The following is a 26,971-nucleotide window of genomic DNA, read 5'->3' as shown; positions in this document are numbered from 1 at the left end:
TAAGAAAACTGCGTGGGTCTGGTGATGTCTGGTCGCTGTTTTTAAACCCACACCCCCCCCAGTCGGTATTTCTAATAACAAAGGGTTAAAAGCCAGCAGGCAGTCCCCGCGGTGGCGCGCAGGCAGCAGGCAGGCAGGTGCCAGCGGAGCCCAGAGCCCCCAGCAGCATCAAGGGCAGCACCCACCGCCGCAGGCAGCGCGGCCGAGCAGAGCGGAGTGTCCGCAGCAGCGCGAGCCCCGCGCACCGCCCCCCCGCGGGGCGCCCCCCCTCGCTGCCGCAGCCGCCCCGCAGGAACCGGGACATGGCGCAAAGGAAGAGCGGCCGCCGGCCTGGGAACTGCTCCGCCGGGCAGCGGCCGCTGGGTGATACACGTGTCAGCGAGAACCGCTGGAACAGGAAGCAGCTGTTTCTTCCAGCTGTGACACACTCACCCCTGGTCATCGAGAACACGGAGAGAACACCGATGCGACACCCGTTGCCGTGCCAAAGCTCCATTTCTTGCAACATCGCTACACGTCTGACAAGGGAAGCCAGCTGGCAGCTGCTGCACATCTGTCACCGCCAGAAAGCACCCCCGCTTCCAAGGGGCGTCCACCAGCAGACGGAGATCTAGGAAGAAAAGGGAACGCTGAGTACACAGCAGGGCCCGGGTATGTTTCCCTCGGCAGCGTACAGAGCAACCGCATTTCTGTCGGGCACTACAAAATACGCTTCCAACGGCAGACTAGAACCTGATCACCTGAGGCCGACCCTGCCTGGGCAGGGGTACAACAGGGCACACACGGGAAACCACATCCCACCCTGCTCCCGGTAACAAGACTATCGGTAAAAACACCTTTATTACAGAAGGTGCTACTTATTTAAAATACCTTATTACAAAACATCTTATTACAAAAGTTATTTTTAAAAAAGTAGTATCTTGTTACAAACCACCTTATTACAGAAGTTACTACTGGTTAAGAAAGATCTTATTACAGAAGCTGTAAGGAAAGGTTTCGCCTCAGTTCATCTTACTGCCCGGTGCTCCCTTAGCACATCCCGGCCACAGCTGGGAGCTACACAAGCCGAGGCGGTCCTGACAGCTTCTCTGCTCCCTTCTCGTGCGTTTTGCTCAGGGCTGGCTCGTATGAACACGCATGAAGCCATTACATGGATGGTTTAGGTGCTCTTCCACATGGATCTCCTGAACACCACAAGTAGAGGATGTGCCCCCTTTATCCTTCAAACAGTATTTTAACATGAACACAAATGTATAGCTATTAAAAACTTAAGATCTGCTATCAACATAAGTACAATCTTCCTCTAAAAGTTTAAAAAATATTTTCAAGACATAATTAGAACAGAGTACTAGAATAATAAATAACTTATCATTACAGATACCATTAGCATCAAAAGGAAATTATTAAACCAGAAGAATTCCCCAGGAACGTAAAAGATCAGCAGCTGTGACATACATACACTTGCTGGTGAAACAGAGAGCTGGTTCAGGAAGGAAGAAGGTTTCCTGGTTAATCACTTAGAAAATTAGCTCATCTTTCCTTTAGCTGCTCTCCTGAAATCTCAGACCCATTCAGACCCAGAATCTTGCGACTTTCCAATGCTTTTGTTTCATACACGATCCCCAGTAAAGGGCCACGGTACGACTGCAAGCAAAGACAGCGAGAGCACCAACCACCACCTATGCCGAGCATACTGTAGCTCCCAACAACGTTAAATAGATAAATAAATAAGTGAAACAGATTCCTAACAGAGCACTAAAACCCATCTGCTTCCCAGTAAGGATGTCTCAAGAAAGTGTTTAAGGGTTCCTGTAAAGTTCAGACTTTCCAAATCTAAAGAATACAAACAGCTAAGGAATTACTTCATATTAATTACTCTGACCACTCGGTGCTTTATAACTTGACAGGTAGAAAATGTAATGAAAGAGGCCTACTGAACAATACCCTACCAAGTTAAAAAGAAAGCAAAAAATAGAGTGGTGTGGGGCTGGTTTTTTTGCTGGTTTTTTGTTGTTTTGTTTGGGGCTTTTTTGTGTGTGGTCTTTGGTGTTTTGTTGGGGTTTGTTGTTTTTTTTTTAAACACAGCTGAAATGATCCAAAGTGGCTGTTGTGGGCAAAGCTCCACGGCTGCTGGAGTCTGACAGGGGAATCCAGCTGGCAGCTGCTGCACATTTGTCACCCACTTCTCACTCTCTTATTTCATCCTCCAGAAAGCACCCCCGCTTCCAAGGTACATCCACCGGCAGACGGAGATCTAGGAAGAAAAGGGAATACCGAGTACGTATCAGTGCTTGGATATGTTTCCCTTGGCAGCATACAGAGCAATTGCATTTCTATCAGGTACTATAAAATATGCTTTCAATGTCAGACTATAACCTGATCACCTGAGGCCTACTGTTTAAAGAAACAGGAATTCTTCCAATTTTTCAAAAATTTAAATATAAAACCCCAAAGCAGATTATAAGAAAAGTGCTCCCATTCTTCAGTATGTATTATTTAGAAATGCCTTTGCCACCATGGATACCAAAAGCCAAACATTAATTACTATAAGCCCCTGGCAGTATCTACAGAAAGGCCTGACCTGCTTGTGCCATATCCCTTTGTTTACCCAGAAAAGGCACAATTGCCTCAAAGCACACCACAGCCAGCGCCAGGATCCCAGAAAAAAACTCGTGGCGTCACAGAGAGGACAGACAAGAGGCTCCTTTTTTGACAGTTACCTCGATCCACAGCAACACAGAGATACTTCCCACGTATGGCCAGATCTTGCAGGTCAAGAAAGTGAACAAGTACCCCGATAAAGTCACAACAGCGCTACCACTGCAAACATCACCCACAAGAAATTTAACCTCTAAACTAACACATTCACATCTTCCAGCCTCTGTTCGTTCTCTGTACTACAAAGTTCCTGCCCAATAGGCACCACTTTTGCACTTTCTGACACCTGCCTCCTGCCAAAGCAGACTCTGTTGGGAACACATCTTGAAAACGCATAGGGATGGAGAAATGAGGGGGCTTGTAACAATGCACCTCTAAATTATGGCAAGTTAAGACACAGGGTATGACACCCACTCATCCCAAAGAGCAGACTGCCAGGACAGGCAATTTGAAATGCCTTCAATTAATATATAATGACGTCAAGGTAATGGCAACTGAGCTGGAGCAAGCAGCTGCCACTCGGACTCCCGAGAGCAACTTCGCTTTGGGCTTCACACAGATGTTCAAGAGCTCAGGGCCAGGCCTGTCCCCACATTAACTCTTAACACCTTTGTAGGAAGAGATCTCACTGTGACCGGGTAGGAAAACTAAATGAACATTAACAATATTTTTGGCTGGAAGGTGCAGGAAACAGTTCAAGGGAACAGATGTCAGCATGGGAGACCTTGCCTGAATGAAGATTTGCCCTTAGCAATTGCACCTAGAAATCTATTTACCTTGGAGGGAATGAGAGAGAACACACAGCGACACAACTGCAGCGGCATGGGAGTGGGTGGTAAATGTCTAGGGCACCTTGCAGCATAAAAAAGAAAAAAAGTCAGAGAAAGTCATCAGATTATTTGCAGGACTAGACGACTCACAGAAAATATATGGTCAGCCATCGAGAAAGAAAGATTTTTTGCTTAATGTCTCAGCATCAGCTTAAATGCTTCAATCCACAAGTAACAAATGCCCCCTGCTCCATTCTGAGATGCCTATTTCCAGAAAGACGGGCTGCAAACAAAAATTCCTCCCATCAGAATCTGGTCCTTCTCCCGTGCTCTTTTAGAAGAGGAAGCACAAGCCACAGATATTAGGTCCAGTACAGCTGTGCTCACGAGCTGAGTGTGCCTGTGGAGCACAATGCAGAGGAGATGGGGAAGGAGACTCAAAGTATGTACAGAGTTCCTCTCAATCCTTTGTGAAGTCCAAAAGGACTCCTGTTGCAAGTGTGTATGCTGCCAACAAAAGCGGACAGATTTATTTCAAAACTCCCATTTTAACAGACAAGCTCAGCTAGAAAGTAGTGGGAAAAGCAGATGCATCATCAGCACCTTCAAATCTATGTCCTAAGAGCGAGCTTGGGGCTGAAAAAAAGCAGTCCCTGAAAGGTGAACTATTCCTTGCACCTCCGTGTGATAAACACGGCAGGAGCTAGAGCACCATACCCATCGCCTCTCAAGAAAAGGAGTGGGAAGGGAACAGATGGCACAGCCTGTAATCATTTGCAATGATGTATCTTAGCGCCGAGTTAAGTTCTGCACCCTTTGTAGCAGACTCTGGCTCCCGGGAGGACTCAGAAGTAGTTGAAGAGGAGGGTTCTTCACCCGCTGTGTAGTTAATCTGCATTAATGACATTAACTTACAAAAACCACAGTGGATGCTATATGTTTGCACAGCTTCAAAAAGGGACTCTAAAAATCAACTGAAGGTTACTGAGGCCTTTTCTGCTTAATGGTACAGAAATGCCGAAGACACTGTTGGAGACAGGACAATGAACTAGAGACACCTTTCATCTAGATTCTGCTGGGCAGAATGTTCTTAAAACTGGTAAACTAGAATTTAGCTGAGAAGGCTGGTTAAATACATTGGTTTTCCATTTGAAGGAAGCAGATAACCCATCTCGGTGATTTATGGTGCTGCAGAGATGGGCTGGCAGCTATGGAGGGAAACCCTGGGGACGGTGTTTTAGGGAAAGGACGCTTGTCTTTTCTTGCTACAGAACAGCTGTGAAATGCAAAGAAGTCCAGTCCACTCTTTGGAGGGAAGCAATGCCTTCTCCACAAAGGCGGGTTTGATTCTTGGTGCGTTTTTACAGATTAACAGCTCGGGTTGGGCTCAGAGCTGCTCCCAGTCACTGAAATGTACCACATTATATTGGCTCTCGCTGTGTGGTATCTAGAACTTGGTGTCACCACGTAACAAAGAAAAGTGATGTTAAAGAAAAGTGACATTAACATAGAAAAAAACAGCCTACTGAAATAGATGGAAGAAGAGCCTTTTTCACAGCAGGGTGCATGTATCAAAGTGCAGGCTCAGAAAACTTGCAAAGGAGTGCCCAAAGGAAAACAGGAAAACAGAGAGGACTCCATCACACTCAGAGGGCAAGTTGCCAAGAAACACCTGGAAATCATCGTGATGCATTTTAGCACAGAGAGATTAAAAAAGAAGTTGTTTCCAGAGTCTCACAGAGGACAGGAGGTGCTGACAGACAAAGGTGTAGTCAGAGCAGCAGAAGTCAGCTTGCACTTGAGCCTGCCTGCTTCAGGCTTACAGCTGACGTGCAGCTGACAGGCTATGCCAGCTTGGAGGCTTCTATCATGCACCCAACTGACTTTGGGCTAGCTTGAGCCTGATCACGTTTGGCTCAGGTGTGCTGTCTATCTCTACCCTTAACACGCACACCAAGCCCCAAAGGTACAACAGTGGAAATGCAGACCTGGATGACCGTCACATTTCCCAGAGAGTAGACTATGCCAATCGTTGCTAATAAGCGTTAGCACAACAGTGTTTCATCCCTGTGGAACAATCCCATGGGAATGCTTTCCAACATGTTCCTGTACATAACTTTACAACTGGCACGTTAAGCAAATGTTTTGCTTCAGATATGAAAGCTGAGAAGTTTGCTAGTTATCTGTGATACCAGGAAGTAATTGAACAAGAACTCTCGATTATGTGTTTTAAACAAAAGCTTGTCTTTTTTCAAGGTGGCATCCCACCTTTTTTCTCAGCTTCCTGACAGAAAGACTTTATTCCTTACTTAAATGTTTGAAACTGATGGGCATTATGAGCTGAACTATTAACCAGCATCATGATCTGGAATCTAGAAACCACCCTTTGAAGTGAGCAACAGCTCTTCAAACCCCACCATCGGCTCTTTGATGAACAGCTGTGAGGGAAACAGCTTCTTAGAGACTTGCAGGCTGAACCAAATTCCCCTCTAGAATGGATCCCAAGTACTTTTTGTGTCCTCTTATGTCTCTCTAATCTGTGGGCATTTCGGTTTTCCCTTCAGTTACTAGATGTGTGAAGTTTTTAGCCTCAGATACTCTGTGGCTTGTTTTTCTCATGTGCTTCAGGACACTACCAGACTGGTACAATGTGTTCAGTGATCTGAGACAAAGAGTTCAGACTTCTACACTAGCTTCATCAGTTTGGTGGGTTTTGCCCCTGGAACTTCCATAGTTACCTCATTACTCAGTGTTTCCTTCACAGCACTGTCGCCCTCCAGCGAACACATCTATGGACTTAATCTCAGTATTGTGACATCCAGGTTTCTGGCACAACTCCCAGAACTTCAAGTTTTATTTACTTACATAATTTATACCCTTGCCCACATCAGAGTAATTAGCATAAGTGTCTCTATTGAAGTGTGTTGGTAAGTACACTAAGAGGTTGTACAAGTTTAGTATTTTAACGGAAGGAACAATGAAGTACTCACACGGCAGACAACAAGTAAATTCTTCTACTCTCCCCTTTCTGTAATAGTTAGTTTCAGAGTAGCTGTCACCGTAATCTCTGAGAAAACGTAGAATCTTTCTTACCGAGAGAGTTGCCTGTGTCTGAACTGCGTCTTTTCCAGGAGAAAGATTTTACAGATGAATCTGTCTGTTCTACAGATTCGTTCACAGGCTCAGCTCCTGAAGTGAATTGTCTCTCTTCTGTCTCCGATGTCCTGGATTCACTTTTAACACTAGTATTCTCCTTAAAAAAACACAACACAACACCAAAAGAAATAAAACCAAAGATCACTCAATGTTATCTTATAATAAAACTAATATAAAACCAATAAAACAAAATAAAAGCTATTCTTCTCCACTCCAAAAGGGCATCTAACAGGTGGTGAACACTGCCTAGACAGTTGACATAGTAAGTGTTTTTAACTCAGAAGTAAGGTTGCTAAATTGAAACAACCTCTTACAAAACATCATATTAAGCAAAATATGAGATCAGAAAACTAGAATACACAAAGTTAGGGTACATGTCCCCACAGTCTGAACTTTTCCCTCAGTTATTAAAATAGCTAGAAGAAATAAGCTAGAAGAAATACAGGTGCACTCATTCTTACCAGCACGTGTAATAATAACGACAGATCTAGCTCAACTTGACAGAGCTGTGTGATGCAGAACCACACGTGAACCACACATTTCTGGTTGGGAATCTCACCCCACCCCACACAGTCGTTAAGACGTTAAGTTACAACGTGTTGCTTGCTTTTTAGAGCCCTCTGCTGCTGCTCTACATGTATTTTGCAGGCAACCATTTGGCAAACTGGTACATTTCCATGATCATGTGGCAAAAACCTGTAGCTTAAAAAAAAAAAAAAAAAAAAGACCCGGACAACCAAGTTCTGTTTCATTTTCACTGAGGCAGTACAGGCCCAAAGTTAAGCACCTGGAATCTACCTTTAGACAGAAAAATTTTCACAGTATCACCTGTTCTAGAATAGTCATCTCTTCTGCAAATATCTTATGCATCAATAACCTAAAGATGAATGACTGCTCAGAGCCTGCAATGTTTCCTTCTATTAAGGGGAAAAAAAGCTTTTGAAAACCATTATGTGCGAGTTTACAGAAGACAAGAGGTCACACTTGGTAATAAGATAGTCTTTCCAAAAATCATGCTCACCACCTTGAGTCTGTCATTACTCAATGTTGAGTATATAACAGGCTATGTGTATACGTATCAATAGAAACACACATACATTGCTTGACAAAGTTGTATAATAACATTCAAAAAGGCCTGTGCAAATACAGTAATGGAGTACTCCAGGGAGAACTAGTTCCCTCCCACACACCTCCTGCACTTGCTGGATACCCATTTGACTCGGTTTTTCCTCTTTGAAATGTGCTGTCTGGATGTATTGCTTTAGTACTGTTAACAAGGCCACGTGAAAAACACGTGGCTAGCAGTGCCTTTTGTCTGATGTCTGAACCACAACTCCTTCCCAGGCACAAAAACAAAGAAGGCAGGCAGGCTGTAGGTCACTACCTTCACCAGCTAGAATCCAAGTCTCACGAGTGATGATGACTTCTCTATTCCTGGTGACATTTCCATAATAGCAAGTTCTAGAAAAATCAGTGAGCAGCCTTCATCAAGTAGTGAGAGAAGGGAAGATTTCTCAGGTAAGCATTCTAAACCAGATATTCCACTGGACAACTGCTCTAGAAACAATTCTGCAAACTTCATTATTTAAAAAGAAGAGACTAATGAAAAGCAATACCAGGCAGGGGATGTAGAAACCAAACTGCAGTGTTTGATAAAGAAAAAACAAGTAACATGCATATTGGGATCACCATTATTAAGAAACCGTTACTAGCCTACGTGGTGAAAGTAGTCTAGACACTCTAACTGGCAGTTCTGCAAAGGACCTGGGGATGCTGCAGTGCCCAGTAAGGCTAACGACACCTTGGGCTACACCGGGACGAGCGTGGCCAGCAAACTGAGGAAATTTCATTCCCCCTCACTGGTGAACCTGTACTTCCAACGCTGTGTCCAATTTTAACCCTTACAAGCTGCGTGTGTGGAAACTGAAGAGCAGTCATACTGCACAGCACCCCTTTCAGATTTCTTTTTATCACTGTGTTTATAGAATCTTACACACCAACTCTTCAGTAATCTAATGTAATAGGTAATAATACCATTTTCATCCTAACAGCATCAGCCTAGCCCACACAAGTCTGGTTCCCAAGCTATCCCTTTTTTTTATTGTTCGGTCTTTTAAGCGAACATGTTTCTGACCATGGATTCACCGCACCTGTGGACAGGCCTTCCACTCAGGTCTGATACTTCTGCAGCTTCAGAGTCCAAAACATTGTTTGGCAGAGAATCAAGCAAAGCTGCCAAAGCTGACAGACGTGAAAGTTTTGCCTTTTCACTTCAGTTACTGAAAAACGCCAAAACTGCTGCATCTCACTACTTACATGACTTACGAGACACTGACTGGACTATACCTATACCCAGCTGGAACCATGATGGGAAGCTGAGGTACTAAAATTAGCAACTCGCATGAACGGGGTTTGCTGGATTAACCCTCCCCAAAGAAAGCAAGCGTTTCAGCCTTCACATAGGTATGCTGCCAAGGAGACTGAACGAAATCGGAGGCAAATTCCTCTTGATCAAGCATTACAGAAATGTTCTATTTCCACTTTAAGAAGAAAATAAAACATTTCTTAGGAGTAGGAGTGGAATAAGAGGTGCCCATAGAAGGCCAAAGCCTCTAAAAGTCTAGGACAGAAATTCACTGAGGCTGAGAGGACAACGCTGGATCTGAACTGTTGAATGTACTAACTCTTTTCATGTAAAGAGCTGCTCTTTAATTTGCTGTCTTTTAGGAAATCGGGAAAGCAGAATAAAGCAGGTTTCTACTAAACTGTTACTTCTACGAGGAAGACAGTTCAAGGCTCAGTGCTGGTCACAAGAGTAATTAAATGCTGGGAAATACTGTGAACGAAACAGAAAACAAAACAGTACCAGCTTGGTCAAAAGGTCCCGTATGCTAAAACCGACAGTTTCAAGGGCTGACTTCAGTCCACAGAGCAGAAACCCAAGATGAAGTACACAGCATCATCGCAAGTCTTCCGGCTGAAAGTAGCTGGAATGTGTAAGCAGGAATGCCCTGCTCTGTTTGCGCTCCTTGTTCTTGCTCTTCCCTACACATCAGGTTACAGCTGTTGTTTTGAGACTTGACGCTGGGCAAGACAAACCTTTGATCTGACCCAGCAGAGCTGTTCTGATGCTCTTGTATGAACAGTGGAGGAAATTGCTCCCCCTCTGCTTGTGTAGAGAGGAATAGAGCGGTCTTCTGTGCACGCCCACTATTCTGTCATAAGCTTGCTCTAAAACACATGGTACCAACAGCCACTGAAAGCCTGAGTGCTTCCAGATTCAGGGATGAGGAAGAAAACTGTGCTGGAGCCTGATGTGAGGAGTACAGGCACCGAAGCCTCCTCTGGAGAGTTCTGCACCTGCCATGACCCCAGGCTCTGGACAAGTAGGGTGTTAAGTTAACCTTCCCTCTCCTGAGTTTGGGAGGAGGAGACTAGTTAAAGAGTAGTTCTAACAGAAAGAGGGAATCTGTCAAACAAAACGCTGAACAGTCCCTGAATTGCTTTTCAATTGCTCAAAAAATGAGGCCAGTTATTTAACCCGTTACAGTCCAGGACCAACATCAGGATTCTCACAAATATACAAAACCTCCCTCCCAAACAACTACGTGGTTCGTGTGCTTAATTCCCCCAGTTCTTGACAAGGAAGTTCGGGTCACGGACTCCAAAGGCCTTCAACAAGGGACAACCTATCATTCTAAAAATGCAGTTCCAAAATTCTAAAACTGACAACATTTAAAGTGCGGTCAACACTTAATATAATGAGTGGGCACCAATTAAGGAGTGCTGCCAACTCTATGCACTAGGCACAGGGATGTGCTCTTCCCTACACGGTACTGAGCAGAACGGTCTAGTCTAGGCTTGAGCTATGCAGAGGCTTGATCAGGATACACACCCCTTTCTAGAAAGATACCCAAGAGGAAGATGACTAATCTTTATAACGCTGAAAGCAACAACGGGAGGTTTGCGCCAGCTGATGATTTCCGATCTAGAAACTTCAGTGAAGGCGTCAAGCTACCGACAGAACAATAAGACAGTAGCTTCAATGCACACACAAAAATGAGATTGAGTGCCTACATGCAAGGTAGGTCTCATGCAGCAGAAACAGATGCAGTCAATCTCCTGAGCTTACCTTGTTTTCAAAACAAAACAAAAAAAAAAAAGCAGAGCACGCATTTGCTGCCTTAACAGAGTAACATCTAGAATGCCCCTCACCCCTCATGAGACTTATAATTTTACATACCGGGAAGACCAGGTACAGGTAGACCGAAGTACAATTACAACTTGTTGTACACCACAAAGTATAAACCAATGAAGATGCTTTATACCAGTCAAATGTGAATAAACTATACTTTCCACAGAAAACAGAACTTACAACTATTTATCAGAAACAATCTAACCGTTTATCTAAATTTAAGCAAAAATCTGCCTCCAGCAGCAATTCTCAAAATACCCTTCTTTGTTGGAGATTAAAGATGGTATGTTACAACCTAAAAAAGCATCCACTTCATCACCACGAATACACCTGCACTACGCATGTTTCCCATGCAAATGAGCACCCTAACTTGGCCAACAGGCTGACACATGTCATGCTCATTAACATGGGAAACATGGGATACTTTTTCATTCCGTCTTCTTTTTTATATCTTGCTTTACCAAGCAAACCCTTCACTGTCCATAAAAAAAAAGCCATAAAAAGGCTTAATTAAAGAAGCCTTCAGTTCTTAAGCAGGCAAGAATATTGAAAAGCTACCGGTCCAGACCCTAGCATTACTATCAAATATAGTTAGCTCAAGAAAGATGTTGGTTTACCTCCCCTTACCCCTTACCTGCTCTGGACTGAACAATTCTTCCTGAAAAAACATGAGGGAGAACTCAGCTGGGCAGTGATCTGGTTCTTTGCTCCATTTTTCATCTGCTTCCTGTGTGGTCAGAAGTTCCTGTAGTATTTTAGCAGCAGCAGCAGTTTCCATAGACAGAGTGGGATCGGCAGCACAAAGAATGTCAGAAGGCTGTAATGGAGACAAATTCAGTGCTCCATCTGCTTCCACCAGAAATGATGTGTCTGAAGTTACAGGAGTGAGACATTCCAGCTGGCTTTCCTCAGTTGAAGAAGGTGCGTAACTATTAACAGGCGGTGCCTGATTTCCATTAAACTCCAGGATCGAATACTGGCTCTCTACAGGTGCCACTCCCACCTTTTCAGCTTTGCATGATGAATGCACCTCAGCGGCAACCTGAAACGTGGCTTCAAGACTGACTTCTGCCTTCTTGTTTTCTTCAGATATATTACATAGCCAGTCAGACGGCATCAGTTCAGCTTCATAAGATGACTGCATTGGAGGATTCTGGAAAAAACAAAATACAGTGAACTTGTGTATCAAAAAATTACCGTGACAGGATGTGTACTGATTCTGTTTATCCATTTATCCAAGCTTGAAAGATTGTCCGTTATTCTCAGTTAAATAGCAAGTTTAACCAGAAGAAAAAAGAAAAAAGCTACTGCTTTGTCTTGGTTTTCATTAACCACCTTACTCTTGGCACGCTTCCTTTCTTCTATTCATGGTCTACCCTGGAGAGAAGGTTACTTACTAGGAGCTGGTGTATGCCTGCAGATGCATTGTCTGCACACCCTTTGCACCGCAGGTGTTAAATATACCCAAGCATTCAAATCAGAGACTTCTGGTCTTAGTAGGACCTGTGGGGGTACACTAGAACCACCCTCTTCATGTGCCACATACGTAATAGAAAATGAGAGAGAAAATCCACCCGCCTTCAGTTCCTTCTAAAACTCAAGCATTCCTGTTGTTGTAGTATAAAAAAATCAGTATAAACCACATCATTTTTAAGCAAAAGAAAAAGGTCCACATGCTGTAAATGTGCATATGGACAACACAACTTGAGGAACTCACCGCTTCTTAACCAATAATACCATTTTCCTCCTCAAGTGATTGTCCATAGGCACATCTACACAAGGGGTGCCCCCCAGGAACGCCCCAGTCCCAGGATGAGTGGGAGTTCAAATACCGGTGAAAGCAAATACTGCAAAACTGCCCTGCCTGTCACAGCCTCACATCTGGACTCTCCGGTCATGACAATGTCCCACAGAGGCACAACCCAAAGTCTGCATCGATCTGCATAAAAACCCGACAGAATTTCAGGTCAGAAACACTTCTTGTAGAACCTACAGAGACTGCCTTTGCCATCACAGATCAGGTCTGAACACTACTAAAATTTTTCACTGTAATGACATCACAGGATGACAGGACACAATCAGCAATCCAGTGATGATTTTTTTAGTAGCATTCATATATATTGAATAACCTTTAAAACAGAATGAAGACAATGAAAGAGTTTTTCCAAAGCAGCAAGTCCTACCCAAGTGAAATGATAGATGGCATTTTAACAGCCAGTGTCTGTACTGCTACTTCTTCTGGAGGTGACTCAGTCAAAGGACACTAGAAGGGTCATTTCTTCTGACAAATACAAGTCATACAATGATGTTGAACAGAAACTCAGGTCTATTTAAAATACAGCCTTCTTTTGGAAGAGATCCAGTATGAAGGAGTAGTCCTTAGTGCCTGACTATCCTTAGACCTTTTAGCTGAGGTCATGGTTAATGAAAAGCTACTTCCAGAGACGAGTAAATTAGAGAACAGGAAGCTACAGGATCACCTACTAGGAAAGCCGTATCAGATCAAATGCCAGTGAAGGACTTGGTCTCTCCCTGATGGAGATACCACAAAGAGATGAGATCCTGTCTCCTGGGTGTGTGAAGGCAAGTCCTAGTGTGGATTCGTGTAGATGTGCCAGTTTGCAGATAGCCACAAACTGTGGAGGGTGGGGGGAAACGGAGGGGGAAATAAAACCTGGAATTTGAGAAATTTAGGTTAAGTTAAGCAAAATCTTTTCATTAAAGGCTAAGCCACCTTTATGTTTTTATGAGATAGGTTCAAACATTATTCCTCTCATTTGATTTTTTTTTCAGTTCTATTTTTTTAAAATGTTAATAAGGTGTTTCATTTCTGTTGCATTGCTTGTTCAGTGTCATAAGTAGTCAGGATTCTAAGTAAGATCTGGATTACCAAACCATCCAGGAATAAGATCATCCCTGCCAAAAACCAACCAACCAACCCACCCATACTGAATCTTTTTCTGCCTCTTCTTAGGGGACCTCAGCTTGAAGCTGTTACAGCACATATTGTCCTCTTGGATGCACTACAGGATCTCGTGTGTATTTCCAACAGGAGAAAGGGGCCACACAAAGGTACAATTTAAATCCTTTTAGTTCACCTGGAGAAGGATGGGGGGAGGCAGCAATGAAACAAGGAAAACCGATAAAAGATTGAGAAGTCAGGGCCTGAAAGACTAATAGCTTGCTGGTCATTCAAGCTCAAGAGGAAAAATGGTCTAACTTAGCAGAAGTGGTGAAAGAGAAGACGGGCATTTCACTTACAAGATTAGCGTAGCGTGTGCAGGAATTAAAGCACAACCACACCTTTTCAGGGACCGCTAGGACTACACAAATCTGGCTTGAGTGCTTGGACAATCGGAATTAGTTCAGACTTGATTTCTTTTTGAAATAACATGGCTGATTATCATTCCTTATTACAAATAAAAGCAAACTACTTAGGACTGCTTTTAAGGTCAGAAAGTTGTTCTTTTTTCTTGCACGTTTATTTCTTCCATTTCCCGTTACCTCTTGCTTCAGTTCCACAAGGAAATACCGACAGCTTAATAACCACGGTAATAGCAATAATCAAACGGCAGGGCTGCTATTAAAAAAAAACAAAACGAGGTGAGGGCAGGAAAAAAAAAATTAAAAAAATCGCTGAAATCCAATATGTAGCCTCAGTTCACATCTATGATAAAGCAGCGGGGAAGTATTGAGCTAATGGTTGTGAGCTGCCAGCACTGCTGTTGCAGAAGATAGCAGGAGGTCTCTCAAAAGACTCATTCCTACCCAAGGATACTGATTCACCACACTAATCCAAACCCCACTTAAGAGAACCCAAATGAAAAATGGGTAAGAAGTTGTACCTGAGCTCCCTGTTTTGTAACCAACCGTGATGAGAGTGTAATACAAACCTCTGAAACCCCGATTTCAGAAACCTGGTGAGATACACCATCATCAGCCACCGTGTCTGGGTATAACCACCTATGTCCCCTTGCCATTCCACGCAGTAATTCTCTGTAGCTTTTCCTGGAGAGCAAACTGCAGCCAACCAACCAGTTAGTTACCGGCCTGGTCTGCCCATGTTCCAGTCAGGGTCACCTAACACTTTCAGCAGCTCAGGTGCGTACTGTACAAGCCCAGCAGCTGGCCTCCAAGACCCAGAAACTCCACCTGTCTTAATCTCTCCTAAACTTAAAAGTGATGCTCTCTGCAAGACCCAGTAAGAACAGCACAAGGTTAGGCTTCCTTGTCCAAGAGTGCCCGCTTTTCCTTCTGAGACCACAAAGCACCGTCTGGATCCAACAGAAACGGGGCTGGTAACCAGCTTGCTGACTACTAGTGTGCCGATACGGTTCGCTGTCTTCGGGACTGGTCCAGCAGTTTCGTATAGGCTTTGCCACTCCTACCTAGCAGCACACAGCGTGACCAAACAGCCTAAAACACCCCGCAAACCACACTTCAACAGCATCGCACTGAATTCCTGCAACTGGTAGAAGGTATCGAGTGGAACGATAGGAAATATACCATGCAATAGTTCTATTTTTTGTGAAGAACAATAAAAATGCTTAGTCAGCCAGGGCTGATAAATTTTACCGCTTTTGAGGATTTGTGCAAGTGGTTACTGATGGATGATCAGTACACCAGCCGGGCAGGATGCTCAATACTGCAGCTTGCCACATCGCCCAGCAGAAGTTTGGGGAAGTATATGCCCCAGAACACACAAAAGGCAAACTGATTATTCCCCACAGCTCAGCAAGAACCGCAGGCAAACTGCTGTCTTCTGTACCACCTGCACAGCCTGTCACCACGTTCCAGGAGCAATGACCTAGGCTATGCTAAGATCGGAAATCTCTAGAAGTCCCGTTGATCCACGCGGTACGATAGCTGTGTTACCCTGCTCAGAGACAGCCGGTTACTGACCTGGTGGAACTGATACAGGGCACTGCTCGCCTTTGGCCTTCTCACGCAGAGGATCGCCTTCCCGCAGTCTGCCCAGATGCTCGGCAGCTTTTTGCTGGGGGTTTCCAGGAAACAAAGCAACCACTAGCAAGTGGCCTAAAGCTCTTCTGACTCCACACACTGCCCATGGACTTGCTTCTCCAAACAACTGATTTTTACTAGACCCTTCGGACACTGTATATTATCCTTCAATCTAGCCACAACACCACCTCTGACAACTCCTTTGGAATGATTTACTATCCCATGGATCTCGGCCTTCCGAGATAAGCTATTTAATTGTGACTGCCCATCGCTCAGATGGATCCTCATGTCCTGGAGGAAAAAAGCAGCTCACAATGAAAGTGAGATGACAAAGATGCACTGTGCAAAAAATAAGTACTACAATATCGACGGCATGACTGGCTGTTGGCTATTTATAGCCTTACACTAACGTGTTACCCTGGCCATAACCTGCCCATCTTGGATAAGCTTATTTTTTAAAAGAAGTCATGAATAAAAGAGAAAGGTTGATATTTGCAAGACAGGAAACTGGATGATCAAGCTTGGGTAGGTCAACCCTTTTTCAACACGCATAAGCATAACTTGCTTTGCTTGTCCTCTGTGAGGGGGAAAAAAGTATATGCGTTATGCTGTAATAAAAAAGGAAGCTCTTGCATTTTTACTTCAGATCTTCTGATATCTGATAAGCCAGGCCCTCCAAATAAGGCGCAGTTTCCACTAAAATTACATAAAGCATTTACAGGAAGTACTGGAGTTATCTTTAATAAGAGATCTCCGAGGTGGGGCCCATTCCACAAAGTCACCTTAGTTTTTCTCGTTCATCAAATCAAACTCAGGACTGCAGGAAACTATCTGAGACAAAGAAGTGGAGCTGCTTCTCAGTATTTTCATAATATTAAAGAATCTCTTTTTGTCCAGGCAAGAACATTCTTCCAATACAAATGCAGGCTCATTAACTAAAAGTGATTCTGGTGAAGTCAAGCAAAAACACTCCACTGATGAGGACACCCACTATGCTGCTACCCTGAAACCTAACCTGAATTACAAAACTACTCGTTTAACATTCAGTGGTTCTTTGAAATAGGTATTTGTAAACCACATCACTTTCACTTTATCAAGCAGATCCATTTTCAAATTTATATCCTTAATTTCACAAGTGTATAAACCTGCAGTTCATTCATACAGTCTCCTTCGCTTTCACCTCCTTTCAGTAGGCTACGCTCACCTGGAGAAAGCTGTCGTGGGTGCACGCTGAAGCAGTAGGACCAGCACAGCCAGCCAGAGGATCTGTGTGGGCTGCTGCTGAACAGCTCTGCGGTGTGGCTGCAAGAATTCAAACACAGCTATCAGACTGCCGGGACTTGTGCCAGGTGTGCAGAGTTCTATTGCTTACTTTGATTAAACATTTCAATAATCACACAGTAAGCGAAATTCCAGAAATTTATTCTTAACCAAGAGTGTATCATTCCGAAGAATATCATGACTACTCCTAAACTACCACTCACCAGAAAGGTCTTCATAGGTAAATGAACCCTACAGCCACAGATGCATTCAAAAGGCGCGACTGGACTTGCACTGTCAGGTGGCACCAATAACTAATATTTCTCACATGGTCTCCATGACTGATTTTTCATTATTAGACACTCTCGGATAATAAAGCTTCAACGCATTTCTTTGACGCGATTCTACTACTGTCAAAGGTTTTGCAGATAGTTGAAAGTAAACAGAACTAAATCCTTAAACTAATTATGGTCTAAGGCTAGTGGGGAAAAAAAAGACTTAGATGAGCGTATTTTATGTTACTGACTTTTCAATAAGAATCATAATGAAAAACCAGGGAAATCTTTTTGTCACGGAAGTTAACAAACAAGTTTGAATACACACAAAAAGAAATCTTTTGACAAAGTTCTACTTTGATTTCATTTAATGGGACTTCAAAAGTGAAATGAAGAGAGTCAAGAATAAGATTGAACATACATTCTTTAGTTCTCTCACTTACTAAATACATATCTTAAGGTTAACTATCACTTTCCAAACAAACTAATCTTGCTGCTGTGCTTTCATGATGAAGGAAACCAGACTTTTTCATGTGGACATTTGAAGAAACACGCTTTCAGCATTCTGTATGTTATAATATATAGAAGAAAGGATAGCGGAGAGATTAAGAGATACACAGGCACAGAAGTAAAACCGCTGAGACAGTCCTAGAGTGACAGTGAAAATTAAAAGATTTATCATACTCCAGTGAAATGTCACTTACACTCTCAGAAACGCTAATTAATTCACTGGAGGTTTCAAACGCCTCAGATTCCCTAAGTTTCTGTATTTTAGTTTTGATTACACCTTGCAAAATTTGGTATGTTTTCACTGCGTTCTCGCACCCACCTCCCACCCGAGAAGATTCTACCTGAGCAACATAGCCAAGTTATCCTTTAAACTTAAAGCAACGAGCGTCATCCAGTGAGAGAGATCTCCATATTCATGTCTAAATCTACGCTGGTCTCCCTCAGCTCCCCTACAGGCAGTACTTCAAAACAGGCACTTCCAGGACACCAGTAATCTTACCCCAAGACAAACTCTAAACCGAGCTACGTGAAATCGCACCCGAGACGCCCCTTTCCTTCCCTTGACTACGGGAGAGGGCTGGGGCCTTAGCTGAGACAGAGACAACTACAATTCATCATGATGAGTTTCAGCCTATGCTCTGTAACCAATAGAAACGCAAAGCGGGGACCACCTCCCACCTTAATGAAGCAAGTATTCTGGATGAGGCTTGGAGCTACCTGGTCTAATAGAAGGTGTCCCTGCCCATGGCAGGGGGGTGGGAACTTGCTGATCTTTAAGGTCCCTTCCAACCCAAACCATTCTATGACTCTCAGGACACCTGCTCCTGGGAGAAGACTTGATAGTTAGCAGCTGGTAAGGCAGGCTCCACACTTTGGCCACCACAGTAATCTCTGCATAAGGGGCACAAGGCAAGGAGCACGTGGCAGAAGTTGCCTGTCTCTTAAACATTTAAGTGTGTCTACAAGAAATGCCCAGCTCCTCAGAACCCTTCCTTGACAAAAATGACGTTACAGAAACTGTTGATTATTGTCCGAAATGTTCTCAGCAGAGGTCTCAGAAGACATGCACAAAAGATGTAATGATTTCACTGTGTAGGATTTCTAAACAGGGATAGATAGCTGTCTTTGTGAAGGTGCGGCTGCCAAAGGAGGAGCAGGCAGAAGGAAAGAATAACAACTGAGCTTTAGTTTGTTCAAGGAAAGAGTCACTGTTCTGAATTTCAGAAGTTTTAGGGAAATTAAAATAAACACCACAAACCCACAACAAATACACCACCACTCCCCAGAAAATAACCTATCATGTGATTTTTCCCATTCAAGGTAAGGGCAAGGAAAAGAACAGTAATTTGCTTCAACTCCTCTTCTGAAGGATAAAAACACTTCAGTGAGACTGATTTACTTTGTAATTGAGTGATTAAATGTGACTGACAATTGTGGCAGAAATAATTTAGAAAAAAGAAAGGAACCAAGACTTTGTACTTTCTAGTTTTCAGTGTGTAAAAAAATACAACATAAAGAAGCTAAGCAAGAAAAAAAATTTAGATACAAAAACAGTATGAGCAGAACGAAATATTCTACACCAGGAGTCCTCAAACTACAGCCCACGGGCCGGATATGGCCCCCAAGGTCCTCAATCCGCTCCCCCGTATTTACAGAACCCCCACACCACCACCACCCCACCGGGGGTTGGAGGGGGAAACCAAGCAGCTGCAGATGACTGCCTGCCACCTAATCTGCGTGCCGGCCCCCTGTTTAAAAAGTTTGAGGACCCCTGTTCTGCACAATACTTTTGACTGATCTTTGAGTTTAAAACCTTAACCTGGAAAAACATGAGACCAAGGCCTAGGATACTACTTCTTAACAAGGTCTCAGTGCTTTAATACCATTGTCCAAGTTTTGCTTAATTAAAAAAACAAAAATGAAAGTTAGCCTCACACCGACTAGTATTGGACAAATATTCTTCTCCTCGCCCTTTCACCTCAACAGAAAGGCTATCCAGAAAATCACCAGGGGACACACAAAATCTGGAGGAAGGACACGAATACCAAACAGAAACTCCTTTTGCTTTAGGTCCATCTTCCTTTTAGACTTGACACTTTCTAATTCTCACTTGAGATATACACATGGTGGAGTATTGTAGAAAAATATTGGAAAGTCTCACTTTAAAATCTATTTTTGAAAAGCAAATGCAGAATTTTTTTTCATACCTGTTGGATAGCAGGCTTGTGAGTACGGCACTGAAGATGCAGAGCTGCTGCAATTTGCAATGGATGCGGCAACGCTTTGAGTCCCTTGCTGAAGTGGCGGAAGAGAAGCCACAGGCTGGAGGGTGTACGTGGCTCCTGTTGGAAGTGTCTGGAGTACAGGAAACGCAGCCCCTTTATCTGGAAAAGCTGGGGAAGCCCCTTGCCCTGGCAGCAACCCAAGTGGTCCCTGCTGGATCCAAGTGGAAGGGACTGGAGTCGGATCTAATCTTTGTGCTGGTAAAGTGCTGGGGGCTTGGCACGAGGTTGCCATGTAGGAGTAAGGAGGGAAAACACCTTGACCGTAAAGTTGATGAAACTGTCCTACAGTCAGCAGTCCTGCAGTGGGTACAAAATAAAGCGAAACAAGTGTTAAGGAAAGGAGTTTTCACAGGCAAAGAAAGGCAATATGAGGAGCCAAGGCTCTACAACATGATTTGGGAAGACTACCTTTGCTCCAGCGTACTTAATCCAGAAAGGAGACTGTACTCTTAGACTCGAGCATGCACTAACTGCTGTGTGGCACACGAGCGAAGCGCCAACCCAGAGGTGTCTGCGTAGCATTCAATCTCCTTAAACTGGCAGTAACGAGTTACCCATATTTAGAAATGTGCTATAAATCAAAATGTGTAGTAACTTACTAAACCAAACAAAAGCAATTTTGAAAATACTGTGTGTTAAATCAGACAATACATTTTAAAAAAGGGACATCATAAAGCAAGATTTGACCAAACTCCACTACTGACAGCTCACAAACAGCTAAGGGAAGGGCAATGTCAAAATCCTCCAATGGACTTTGCAAGTACTTTATGACAAGTCATTTATTTGGTCAAGAAAAAATTTCAAAGCCAATTTTTTCTCAGTCAGCTCAACTAGTTCAGTGCAGACTAAAATATCCCAGTCTTTGCCATTTTGTTATTTCCTAGACAGTCCTTTTATTCTTCTCTATTATTTTATAGTTTCCTCTCTCAGACAGTTACTGTTTCATGAAATGGCATTTGCTTTTATACCATGACAGCTCAATTTCTGTTTTGGTGACTTTGTGGAAACACTGACAGTAACACCGCAAACGCCTGTGCTCATTGATTTCTGCAAGAACTACTGCATTTGTGACTCCCCTGCAGGATTGCATTTAGCCATGAGAATTACAAGTTTCAGGATGGTTCACGTCAATAGGGTTTATCTAGAAGCCAGGCTTTCTCAGACCTGTAGTTTCCAATTCTCACCCAAAAGGACTTTTTTTAAAAATAGCCTCACATTTACCTCTTGCACTCCTCTGATGAAATCAGTAACATACAGTCATTATTCTGCAAGTTCACATTTAACCATTAAGAATCACTAAATAAATACCAGCTGACCCTGAAGATTTGCTAAGACTTAATGTATAGGACCGTTTATTTCCTGTTCAGTACTTTCACCATTTATAAACAGAGAAGGAACAGGGGTATGAAAATTCTTTTGTTTATATTTTACCTTTGGATAGGGACATGAAGATTATCTAGTTCTAACACGTAAACAAGACACCACGGGATGCCAAGTTACCAACCTCCAGTTGCTGTCCAGGAATTGTTCCTGAATGTTTAACACAGCGTTACACGCTGCAAGACACTGGGAACAGACTGACGCTTTGCAAACACAAGTATCTCTTATCTATCAAATTACCTCACATTTACAGCAAAGACATGCCGCTGAATAGTCAGTACAGAGCGCACAGTGCATTGTCAGTCTGTCAGAACTTGACTGCATAGAAACCCCAATGTTTTCCTTGTTCTGTCTTTCTAGAAAATGAGACTCCTAGAGCAAAAACTCTGAAACTGCAGCCATAAAAAGAGGACAAAAAATGAAAGTGTCATCTCTTTCTAATAATTTCCTTTACCAATGGTCTGCATTACATCAGACAAACCACATGTCACTGAAGTCTGCAATGACTCACCTTAGCCTTAACAAGGTTAACATCAAGTCATTACTTTAAATGCTTCCTAGCCTCCCTACTGAAGTAAGTTCCATCCCTTTTCAGATGCTTCATTTTGCCTTCTTGGTATTGCACGTGCAGTTCCACACACATCACAGAAAACACCACTTGAATTAGATGACAGTTCCTACCCTGACACAGTAACCAAGAGTATGGGGATACCCTACTCTGCTCTAAAGGCCAGCCGGTGCTGCAGACAGCAGTACCGTCAACTGCTTCTCCCCTTCTCCTGGTCGCACAGTCCTGCCGCTTCTCCTACACCGCACCTTACAGCTCTGCACCCATGGGGTGCATCACCCAGGTCCAAGAGCCAGCCAGGCTATTAAAGTCTTCTCCGATCATTGAACTGAACCAACATGTTGCTGTATCAGCTGCAAGGAAGACGACAGTTAACACGCCACCAAGGGAATGGGAAGCCGGAGTGCTCTTCTGGCAGCAGCCCAAGAGCACTGCAAAGCAAGATATTCACATCTTCCTTACACAGCGCCAACTACAAAGCTTTAGGGCTGATATAAAATTTGTGGAAAAATCCTGAGGGCTCACACTTATCTTGGGAAAACTCAGATCCTCTCAAAGAGGGTTAGAAAGAAAGAAAACATGTTCTAGGGCTTTTCAGCAGTATTATTTTCTCATTAGCTCTCACCTACTTATTCATTCCATTTTAAAAACTACATAGCTTGTGAATTCTTTTTCAGGAGACAACTGACAAAAATCTTACTACCAGGTCTCGTCTCCTTTGCACAAAACTAACAGGATGCTCTAGTTATCACTTCACATGACTCACTGCTTCACACACATGTACTGACAGCATATTAAGCATCCCTACTGATGGGCATCCTTACTGACGGGCAAGAAGCAGTAACGTTCATCTGGTAGAGCTGTGCCAGCTCCACAGAGATCGAGCAAGGGTGTTCTTAGTGTAGCACGCAATGGAGACTGTACTGTAGTCTACAGGCAACCTGAAATACATGTGAACCATGCTACTCATGCTTACTGGCAGCAGATCTACCTGCATAAACAACAACAGCTTCCCTACACCAGCTGAACTGAGATGCCACCGGCAAGGACAGGTAACCCTTCTCCCTCAGGAGAGCGTTGATTTTCAAATCCCATGCCACCCAGCGCTTCTCAAAAACCCACCAAGGCCCCACATGGCCCACTCTGACTCACCAGGCCTGCTGAGCGTCGAGGGCGGAGGCAGCGGCTGCCCGTTCAGTGGCGTGCCAGGCAAGCGCTGGAAGCGGTTGGGTGGGCGGCTGGTCACATCCAGGCCCGCTGCCATCTTCGCCTTGTTGCCCTTCGTCAGGCGCTTCAGGTGGACGAGGAGGTCGGGGCGGTCGCGGCGAAAGTGGGGGCTGCGGAAGCGATGCAGGGGCCCGGTGCAGTTGCCACCGTTGCCTTGTCCACCCTCTGGGCCCGGCCCAGGCCCGGGCCCCACCACACTGCTCCCCGGCAACATCCCCACCTTGCGGAAGCCATAGAGACTGAGCTGCCGGATGAAGCTGCTGAAGTTCTTGGTCTTGAAGAAACCGGCGGCTGCCGCTGCCCCACGGCCACCCGGCTGCGCGGCGACGGCCGGCCCGGCGCCCAGCAGCTCGCACTCACAGCGCGGCTGGTTGATGACCAGCCCCTGGCCGGAGGCATCCCAGCGAACGGAGCGGCAGCGCGGGCTGTTGACCAGCCGCCACAGCCTGGCGGGGAAGGTGTCGGCACCGACGGGGACGGGCTGCTGCGACGCGTCCGTGTCGGTAGGTGGCGCCAACGCCGCGCTCAACCGCCGCCCCGCTCCTCCGCTTCCCCCGCCACGCGCCGAACGGCACGTGCCCCGCCTGCGAGGCGCCGCCCGCCGCGCGCGGCCCCCGGCCCTCAGCCCCGCCGCGGCGCTGGTCCGCGCAGCGCCCCGGTCCCTCGGCACGGCACGGCCGCAGCCCGGCCCCCCCTCAGCCCCGCCATCCCCTCAGCCCGGCCAACCCCTCAGCTCCCCCTCAGCCCCGCCATCCCCCTCAGCTCGCCGCTGCCCTCAGCCCCCCCTCAGCCCCGCCATCCCTCTCACTCCCCCCGTCCATTCAGCTCCCCAAGTCCCCTCAGCCGGGCCATGTCCCTCAGCCCCCACCATGTCCCTCAGCCATCCCCCTCCGCCCCGCCGGTCCCCTCACCCCGCCGGCCCTTCAGCTCCGCTGCCACCAGCATCTCCCCTAGCTTCCGTGAGCGACCGGGCGGCTGAGGCCCGGGGCCGAAAGTTGCCGCTCGGGGCGGCCCCGCCGCCAGCCCGGAGCCGTCCCGGGGGCAGCCTGGACGTCCTTGAACCACGGCGCGGGCGGGCGCCGGGCCGTGGAAAGCGGCTGCAGGCGGGGCAGAGCGGGGAACACGCGTTCCGCAGCCCCGCGCCCCGCCATGGCTGCCCGGCGCCCCGGGACCGCGCGCGGGAAAGGGGGCGGGGCCGCAGGGCCACGTGACACAACATCGAATCCCAGGGAGGGGAGGGGCGGGGCGGGGGCGGGTTCTGCTGAGCAGCCGGACCTGCCCGGGCGCCGCGGCTGCCGCGGGGTGCGGGCGGCGGGGACGGAGGGGACGGGGGGGACAGAGGGGGACAGAGGGGGACGCGGGCAGCGTGGGGCTGGGGAGCTGCTCCATGTGCCGGGGGTGCACCGGGCTGGTGCTTACCCCGCCGGGAGGAATGCTGCCGGCAGATCAGGTGTTGCAAAGTGTCGGCTTAAAAACCACTGGCAGTTCACAAAAGGAAAAGCAAATTTATAAGGAGTGCAGAGGAACGCGGAACAAATCGGGAATTGTGTCACATTTGCCCCAAAACCCCCCAGGACCTGTGCAGTTCTGATCCCCACACCAGAACAGATCAAGTGGAGTTAAAATGGGGCAGAGAAAATCAGCAGCGAGGGTAAGAACTAGCTTCAGCGGAAGGAAATACTGAAGAAGGAATCTTCAGAGGGGCAGTTATATAAAAATATAGGTAGTAAAGTTGTAGTTAGTGTAAAGGAGGCAAGCACGACTCATGGAGGATTTCAAACAGGAGAAATCAAATCAGGTACTTAATCACAGGGAAACCGGGGAACTAATTGCCACAGGATGTTTTGGGTACCATAATGTTACTTGGCTAAGGGAGGGTGTGGGGGGGTGCGTGTGTGTGAAGAAAAGAGAGAGGAAAAAAGAACAAGATTAGCTACATTCACAAAGGCCAGAACTCTTAAGCGGCACCTTTGTCACTGCGAGTGCTTGCACTGTGCGCTGGCACAGCTCTGAGGCGGTGCCTGAGCTGCACTGGTGCAGATCTGCCCTCTCCTCAGCCTTGTGCTGCCAGCTGTGACTGCAGGCAGACTGCAGGAACCAGCAGAACCATCCTTACCGCTGCAGAACAGGAATCTGCTATGAACCAACAGGCAAAGAAGAGCAGGGAGCCGGGGAAGGAAGAGTGCGGTGATCTCTCTCTCTGCTTGCATTTGCCCACAGGTCACCAGCAGTGGCAGAAGAAAATGACATTCCTCTGTCTTGGCTGCCCTCAAAGCAAGACAGTAGTGAGAAGACTGAGCACCTGTGTGTTTTGTGACCTCAAAATACATTATCTTGGAGTTGTCGTAAGTTTTCTTAGCAAGAAGGTACAAAACCAAACCTCTTCTTTAACTAAAGTCGTCCTTATTGCTTTGGTTTACAGCACAGCCCCTAACCACCAAGGCAAGTAAAAGCGCAGTAAGTTCCAGAAAGGGAACAAAATTGAATAAGCTGATGGGAAACTGTTCCTATTTTTAAACTGAAAGCAAAATCCCTCTGCTCTTCTGCATAGCTGAAGTGAGGAAAATGATGTTTGGGTTGGGTTGCTTAACAGAGTTTCACACTTCAAATTAAACCAGAAGCAGAAATTTTGTCAGTGTTGTCATATCAAACCTAAAATCCAGCACCACAGAAGGATGTTGCTTTACCCAAGGAATTAATGGCCTACGATTCTAGTAAGCTCATGCTGTCATCTTCCCAAGACGCTTTGCAATTTTTTTCCCCTCGGTAATAACTTATTAAGAATTATGTTGCTCAGTGTAAACAGCTAAAACTTAAGTAAAGCAAATCTGAAAAATCCAGAAAAATGTCCATTTCACAATAAATTCTTCTTGGCATTCCTGAGGTTGTCTTTTGCATTACTTCAGTGAAATGAATCTGGGTTTCTCTCTCCTTGTGCAGCAAGAGTGCCAGAAGACCATGACTACCTGATGGTGGGACAGGTGAGGTTTTTAGTGTATCATCCGTAACTCAGGGCAGAGCCAGCAATACGTAGTCCATAACTGAAATGCAGAGCATGATTCCCTAAAACTAACACACAGAAACAGCGGTCCCTTTCGTACCACTGGCCATTCTTGACTTCAGCCACAAGAGTGGATTCATTTGCCACTTCGTGGTCAGTGGGTTAAATTTGGTCCTGAGGACTTTAAATGGTTACTTTAATCGTCAAAGATTGTTATTAGCCAAAGGTGATGGGAGCTGCAAGAATAAATAGCTTATTACTAATTTGTGTCATTGACATATGAACTCAGTGCTTTCCTTCTTGTTCACCCATATGAACTCAAATTGCTGTTAGCCCGCACGCCCCTATTTGCCATGTACCATGGCAGTTACTCTCTGGTGTGTGCCTCTCTCACAGCTGTGCCTTTCTCTGCAGCTAGCTTTCTTTCTCCTTCCCTGCTGCGGGACACCAGAGATGTGTCCATTGTACAGACGAGAAGGGGCGCCTTTGCCAGAAATTCATAATCCTCTTCTGCCAGTACTTAACCTCCATTCCAACCTTTTGTAATAACCTCCTAGTTTTCTACATTTCCCTTGCTTATACATATATATAGTACAAAAAAACCCTACCAACTTAACGATGGAAATTACACATTTTGCAAACTGATTCTGCAGAGCTGAACAAAAATGTTATTGTTAGCTTGTCTGCTGTATGTCAGGGCAAGGACTGTATGTCAGTGGGAAGA

General features: G+C 45.4%; 1 protein-coding gene across 1 annotated transcript; it reads right to left on the bottom strand.

Annotated features, from left to right (window-relative positions):
- Positions 1 to 823: 823 nt before the first annotated feature.
- Positions 824 to 26,357, bottom strand: LOC102051540 (heat shock factor protein 5). The gene is made up of 8 exons (XM_055712001.1): positions 26,348 to 26,357; positions 24,158 to 24,343; positions 23,172 to 23,786; positions 19,994 to 20,368; positions 16,946 to 17,043; positions 11,414 to 11,932; positions 6,522 to 6,681; positions 824 to 2,254 (listed from the first exon to the last, which is right to left on the bottom strand). The coding sequence occupies exons 1-8, from the start codon at positions 26,355 to 26,357 to the stop codon at positions 2,187 to 2,189; spliced, it is 2,031 nt and encodes a 676-aa protein (XP_055567976.1). The 3' UTR covers positions 824 to 2,186.
- Between the last annotated feature and the right edge of the window lie 614 nt (positions 26,358 to 26,971).

The sequence above is a fragment of the Falco cherrug genome, chromosome 5 (genome assembly GCF_023634085.1).
Source record: "Falco cherrug isolate bFalChe1 chromosome 5, bFalChe1.pri, whole genome shotgun sequence".
NCBI classification, from domain to species: domain Eukaryota; kingdom Metazoa; phylum Chordata; class Aves; order Falconiformes; family Falconidae; genus Falco; species Falco cherrug.
The sequence above is the reverse complement of the archived record's forward strand: the minus strand, read 5'-3'. Positions and strand labels throughout refer to the sequence as shown.

What these genes read in the sequence shown, in the direction of transcription:
- LOC102051540 (XM_055712001.1), bottom strand. An exon ending in AATTGTTCAGTCCAGAGCAG is followed by an intron (nt 6,682 to 11,413) that starts GTAAGGGGTAAG and finishes TGTTTTTTTAAG; the next exon opens with GAGAATACTAGTGTTAAAAG. An exon ending in AGACACAGGCAACTCTCTCG is followed by an intron (nt 2,255 to 6,521) that starts GTAAGAAAGATT and finishes TTTTCTTCCTAG; the next exon opens with ATCTCCGTCTGCCGGTGGAT.